The sequence below is a fragment of the Oncorhynchus tshawytscha genome, linkage group LG03, assembly GCF_018296145.1.
Source record: "Oncorhynchus tshawytscha isolate Ot180627B linkage group LG03, Otsh_v2.0, whole genome shotgun sequence".
Taxonomy (NCBI): domain Eukaryota; kingdom Metazoa; phylum Chordata; class Actinopteri; order Salmoniformes; family Salmonidae; genus Oncorhynchus; species Oncorhynchus tshawytscha.
In genome coordinates, this window is record NC_056431.1 from 21,491,132 (window position 1) to 21,498,207 (window position 7,076).

A 7,076-nucleotide genomic window follows, 5' to 3' on the forward strand; every position below is an offset into this window, starting at 1 on the left:
TGATCAAAGGGACTTTCATGACCCGCGGGTGTCTCATATGCTATTATGTACTTATGTACTTCACACTCGGAATATGATCCCCAGTAAAGGTCATGGCTAGAAGGGATCCAGCGTTTGTCAGAATGTACTTTTTGTAGCCGGCTTAGGAACATTTACGCAGTAGGTTATAATTAACGTGGCAGTTGAGAATTAGGATAAGGTCAGGAAAAGGGTTAGGGTTAGTTTAAAAAAAAAAAAACTATTGACGGAATTTTGAGAAAAGCTGGATTCCATTTAGACATGACCGCCCCCCACAACTGACTGGCCTATTGTCCAATCACAAGCAGGACCATGGTTTCTCGTTACTTGGAAACTGTTGCTTTGGAGATGATATTTCAACTCTAGTTTATTTGACCCTCGGCAGGTTGAGGGGAACTTTTCGTAATTAGTCGCCTAATCAAAAGAGACTTGGTAGTTAAATATATTTTTTAAAGAGGCTTGAGTAAATAGAAAATGCCTGTTCAGTCAGTTCCCCTAGCCTCTGTGACGATAGGACCGCAGTCTTGGCGAGATGATACGATGCACTCTATACGGTTAGCGGAACACTTGGTGCGGCAAACCCGTGCAGGACGGCCGGGGTCTATCAGCCGTGCGCGGAGCTGTAGCGCCACCGCATTTACCCGGAGGCGCACAGACACAATTGAAGAGGTTGGAAGTGGAGATACTCATGATGCTTTGTGCAAGAATAAACTCAGACCCCAAAACACAGGCACAATGGTGAGAGCATAATATTTTAAAATTATGATATGAATTAAATTAATAGTGAATGAATGTGCACTATTTTGAATCATGTGAGCTATATAAGCTTTAGCCTAAAATGTATGTTGGTGGTAATTGCTGTTTTGCGAAATAATGCAATCACAGTTAATGAAAATAAGTTGTATATGTAGACTTCAATGTCATTATCTTATGTCATGTTTAGTTCCCATATGCTACCACCACCACATTTGTGGTCCCGTTTCCCCCTCCCTGCTTCCGAGAGCAGTGTGCAGAGGCCAGTGTCGGGGTAGCAAGGGAGTACATGCGCAGTGTGAGGGAAATGGAGGGCGAGATACGTAGACAAGCTGGCCGGGTGGCACATGAATGTGTTAAACTGGAGCGGGAGAGAGGCCTCCTGGAGAGGATGCTGAGGAGCCTGAGGTGTGAAATGCTGATCAACAAGAAGAGTGTGGAGGGAAGGACCATAAGACCAGCTTCTACTGAGACTGTGAGTTCAGTGTGTGCAGTGCATGAGTCACAACTTAATTTATTTGTGTTAATTTCATATTTCCACCTGACCCCAATTTATTCTGCCTAGTATTGCTTTGCTGGACTACATTAGGCCAATATGTATTCCAATCTACTGTATGGCTATGAGAAAAAAAACACTTCAGATGATTGTTCTGTTTCCAGGGCAGAGACGGAGCAGACCATTTGCTGGAGTGTGAAAAGAGAGAACTCACTGAGCTGAAACAGGAGATGGAGAGCACTCTGAGGAGCACACTAGCCCAACTACAGGTGATGACATCTAACTGCTAGAGGCCGGGTTACTGTAAAAACACTATGACAAATGCTAATGTACACAGGGCTTTATAAAACAAATGTGATTGGTCTCATTCTCTCTTTTTATGGTTTTCAATGGATACAGGGTGCCTAGGGTTATGATTATGCCTATTCAAGAAAGTTGTTGAGATATCCCTTGATTTGCTATTGATATACCCGTATTTCTCTCTCTCTCTCCTTGCCATGTATAGACCCTGGGTCAGTGCAGTAGGCAGCTGATGGACTGTGCCAGTGAGAGAGCGCGTGTTCTAGAGCTTCTACCACACACTGGCTCTGGCTCTCTCTCCACAGGGGGACAGGGAACTCCCTCCCAAGGCCTCATAAAACTACCAGAGCCAATCGGCCCCTTCACTCCAGGTGCTATGTCAATAACATACTGTACTAATGTAACACAGTTTATGGCACTGCATTGACGTCACCTTGTCCCATATAGTGCCTATTGTGGTTACACTTTGTTTTATTGTCAGTGATTCACCTAGTTTTTGTCTTAGACACGACATGGTGACAGTGTAATTACATAATAGTTACATAATAGCCACTCATTTATTTATTTGGGATTTATTTAAACCAGCAGCTGTAGGCTTATCATTTGCTAGTTAGCCCCACAAATTGCCCATTTCTACTATACACTCTTAGTGGATACTAGGCAAATATCAGCTGAAACAGGTCTGAAAAATAAAGAATTACCCACATCTTTCCCTTCTCAGAATGTAAGCAGGTTCTGGAGTCTTCCACTCTGGCTGTGAACCAATCACAGCTGCTACGAGAAAACATCAGGCAGATGATTGGCAATGCCATCGCCAGGCAAAAAGCTGCCCACCGTACTGTCAATGAAGCTCTGGTGAAGAAAATAGCTGAGACAGTCACTCTGAAGGTACAGCATGGGACATACGATAGTATTTAACATTTAAAAGTAAAAATAGTAAAACTCTCATTCTCTCACACAGCAAAATCTGACAATTATGTCTGCAGCCGCCAGGCAGGCCATTTTCCGCAAACAGAGGCAGCTGAACTGCATTCGTCACAGCTATGACAGAGCACTGGTCAGTATGTGAGTGGAACTGTCTGTAAGCTTTGTCATGGATAAGCATGTGCATTGGAGATAGTGTCTGTATCTGTGCTGATTTGGTAAAGAAAGAGCCACTAACATTGGTGTAATGGTTGGTTGGTTGGTTGTAATAATGTTGATAGTGGGTGACTTCACTACTCCACCCCTATCTTCCTATGTTGTCATGTGTTTTCCAGGGCCCTGAGTACAGTGGGGATATACTTTCCAGAGAGAAACTGAACAGGCCTATAGTAAAGGTTTACCACAGACACCCTGGGACCCAGTTACCTGAGGCTGCTCATCTCATACAGGTAACTTCCTCTAAAAATGAACATGAATGACTGTAGTAGACTTTACTGTAGTAGATTCACATTTCTGTGCAAGTCTTCCATTGACATCAATGCATGATTTATGCAATTGTCGAGTTAAGTGCTTGCTCTCATGTTTGAATTCAGCCCTCTGAGTCTTGTGTTTTTTCTCAGGGTAGTTCTGTGTTGAGACACTGCCTGCTGTCCTCTGAAGAGGAGCTCTCCAGGCTGCAGGGCACGTGTCTGCAGCTGGTGGCCAACCTGCACGGCAAGAGGGCTGCAGAGCAGGTGGACTCTGCTGTGGTCAGGCTGCGGCGGCAGCTGGTCGACAGACGAGCAATGCCCACTTTCCTCCAACAGGGGTTGTACTAAACTCATTATGTAGTGCATGACTCAATTCATCTTTCCTCAATGTTTCTTCTCCTCCAATGCATTTTGAGAAGTAGATGAGAGGAATCAAGGAAAAAGAAGAGCCCGAATCTATAGTTGTATAGAAAAGGCATGTGTGTTTTCTCCTGGATATGAAGTGAAAGATGGACCAATGTGCTGAAAAGGGGACCATTTAAACAAGATATTAGGAAGGTGTGTTTTTTAACCTAGTCATGTGTGGCATACCAGCGCTCGATTAAACACATTTCTGCATTACACCATGATTGTGTACTTGAAATAAACAAACAGTATTTCTCTGCAAAGTCAGCCCCATTGCTTATTGTGTGGGAGTCCCTGAGAGCATAAATGTGCATGGGTTTCATTGGCATGTACTTGATCTCCTTGTCATACTGCCATTTTGTACAGCTTGGCATCTATATTGCGAATTGAATATGTTCAGCATAGACTGCATTAGAATCACAAACAGTTTGCTGTACTGTTTATGCTCAACGTCACCTGTGAATATATGTATACTGTTAAAGTCCAATCTCCATCGCACCCTCCTCTTCAGTCCGAGTCATAAGACGGCAAGTCACTTGACAGTCCTGCCTCTAAACTATGGGATGATTCAATAAGCCTCTTCTTTAGTGAGTGGTTACAGAATACTTGTATAAAGGTCCTCTATACACGTCAAAGCAGTACTATAGATTTCAGCAATACTTTTCTGTATCTTCCTTGCAATACACACTATTTAACTGAATACTCAGATAGTTTGTTTCTACTTTAGTATTTGTGCAGATTCCAGTGTACACTTTACAATCAGCCATGGCGGAGGAGTGACTTCAGTCTTATCACTGGGCGGATAATGTCCTCATTGAATCAGATGTGTTGGGGTGGGGAGATAATTAAGGTAGCCTCTCGTTTTCCTAGATACTATCTTCAGAACTGAGCAGACAATGCATGAAGAGAGAGAAGACTAAAAGTACTGGCATAATACCATAAGTTTGTACAGACGCATCCCCCAAAAGGACTACATCAACACATTTGACTGGATAAGAGAAGGTTCCAACAAGTTATTGTTGTTTAGATGATCTAGATAACGAGAAGACAGAAAGGTCTTGAGGAGCTGGGAAAGCAGTCAAATCAAAGGGAATACAGGATATTGTCTTCGTTTGGAGAGAGACAAAAAAACAAGTGATGTTGCAGCTTCTATGCCATCTGCTTTTACTGTGTCTGGTACCATCTGTGGGTAAGTGGAAGAGAAAGGAGTTAGAAATGGAATGCTTACATTGCAATGTATCATATACTGTGTTTGTGTGTGCATGCATGTGTGTTTATGGGAGAAGCTAATTGGTGTTTAGCTTTGTATATTGACTTGTGCATTATTACATTGACAGCATTGTTTAAGCCACTCCCACCCATTTCCATCATAAGACTGTAGCTCCTTCCTTAGGTAATATTGTCAGTGAAGATTATCAATCAAAAATCTCTCCTATCCTTCAGTCCCTGCGCCAAACTTTCATTTGACTTTGTTCTTAGTGTAATCAATATCTTTCTCTTTCAGTTCCTCTGTTTTGCTTCACCTGTGTCTTCCCTGCCATCTCCCCACTGGACTCCCCACTGGAATACTGGAAGTCTGGAAGTCACTCCTCCGCTTATGGGCTTTCTCCTATAGAGCTCCATTTTTATGGAACGGTCTGCCTACCCATGTCAGAGACGCAAACTCGGTCTCAACCTTTAAGTCTTTACTGAAGACTCATCTCTTCAGTGGGTCATATGATTGAGTGTAGTCTGGCCCAGGAGTGGGAAGGTGAACGGAAAGGCTCTGGAGCAACGAACCGCCCTTGCTGTCTCTGCCTGGCCGGTTCCCCTCTTTCCACTGGGATTCTCTGCCTCTAACCCTATTACAGGGGCTGAGTCACTGGCTTACTGGTGCTATTTCATACCGTCCCTAGGAGGGGTGCGTCACTTGAGTGGGTTGAGTCACTGATGTGATCTTCCTGTCTGGGTTGGCGCCCCCCTTGGGTTGTGCCGTGGTGGAGATCTTTGTGGGCTATACTCGGCCTTGTCTCAGGATGGTAAGTTGGTGGTTGAAGCTATCCCTCTAGTTGTGTGGGGCTGTGCTTTGGCAAAGTGGGTGGGGTTATATCCTTCCTGTTTGGCCCTGTCCGGGGGTATCATCGGATGGGGCCACAGTGTCTCCTGACCCCTCCTGTCTCAGCCTCCAGTATTTATGCTGCAGTAGTTTATGTGTCGGGGGGCTAGGGTCAGTTTGTTATATCTGGAGTACTTCTCCTGTCTTATCCGGTGTCCTGTGTGAATTTAAGTATGCTCTCTCTAATTCTCTCTTTCTTTCTCTCTCTCGGAGGTCCTGAGCCATAGGACCATGCCTCAGGACTACCTGGCATGATGACTCCTTGCTGTCCCCAGTCCACCTGGACGTGCTGCTGCTCCAGTTTCAACTGTTCTGCCTGCGGCTATGGAATCCTGACCTGTTCACCTGGACGTGCTACCTGTCCCAGACCTATTATTTGACAATGCTGGTAATTTATGAACATTTGAACATCTTGGCCATGGTCTGTTATAATCTCCACCCGGCACAGCCAGAAGAGGACTGGCCACCCCTCATAGCATGGTTCCTCTCTAGGTTTCTTCCTAGGTTTTGGCCTTTCTAGGGAGTTTTCCCTAGCCAACGTGCTTCAACACCTGCATTGCTTGCTGTTTGGGGTTTTAGGCTGGGTTTCTGTACAGCACTTTGAGATATCATCTGATGTACGAAGGGCTATATAAATAAATTAGATTTGTACAAATAACACCATTAATGTAACGCGAACTCAGCCATAAACACCTTTAATCTACAGGAGAATTCAGTGTGACGCTGTATGAGAAGAGCTGTGTCCTCTCCGCCCTGACTGGTGAGAAGTAAGCCATGGGCCTCAACTTCACCTTTACCAATGAATGCTGTTCCACCCACCTGTGTAATGGAGCCACAGCCCCCTCTGCCTTCTACTGGACTGGCTCTGCTCTAACTCTACTCTCATTCACTCTCTCACTGTGATTTACCCATCTTTAAATATAATGCCACTGCTGCTAAATTCATAAGGAAACCATGACCACATTCAGTTGGCTTGCGTCGTCGAAACGTTTCAGATATAAATGTGATGACTTGAGCTGGCATGATTCCTTGTTCTAATTGTCGGAGAGGCATGTTTGTTATACATACCGTATTTCTATCTGTCCTTTCCAAAACGTTGTATTCTGTTGAATGTGGCCCAGGTGTTTAACACAAATATGTGTGTTTCTTGTACATTAAAGATATTTTCCATTGAACTGACCATTTTCTAGAGATGAGCAAACACACACACATGGTTTTTGCTCAAGTAATGTAAAAAATAATGTGCTTAACACTTCTTTACACCTAGGCATATAATTAACAATATCCCACATTTATCTGACATGAAAGTTGAAAATGAGAGCTAACAACATACAAAGCATTCACTGTATGGATAATAACTTGTCTGGATATAATCTATAATTGTCTATTTGTATTTTTGTCTAGTCTATCAAAACTAATAGGCAGGCATAATCATCTATTATAATATTTTAATCCAATGTATCTAATATTTCCCTGCAGTTCAAATGTCCTCGGTGGCACGAGCGTTGTGCGACTAGATCTCCAACAGCTGTTTTTGATTCTTGCTCATTCTACAAGGAATATTGCGCGTTCACGTTCTAGTTGGAACTAGGAAACTCGGAAAAATTCGACTTGC

General features: G+C 43.6%; 1 protein-coding gene across 1 annotated transcript; it reads left to right on the plus strand.

Moving 5' to 3' along the window:
- Window positions 1-373: 373 nt before the first annotated feature.
- On the plus strand, window positions 374-3,620 carry ccdc105 (coiled-coil domain containing 105). The gene is made up of 8 exons (XM_024412985.2): window positions 374-756; window positions 962-1,246; window positions 1,432-1,536; window positions 1,773-1,938; window positions 2,289-2,455; window positions 2,529-2,624; window positions 2,827-2,940; window positions 3,112-3,620. Exons 1-8 carry the CDS (start codon window positions 493-495, stop codon window positions 3,307-3,309), a joined length of 1,395 nt encoding a protein of 464 aa, XP_024268753.1. The 5' UTR covers window positions 374-492; the 3' UTR covers window positions 3,310-3,620.
- Window positions 3,621-7,076: the final 3,456 nt, after the last annotated feature.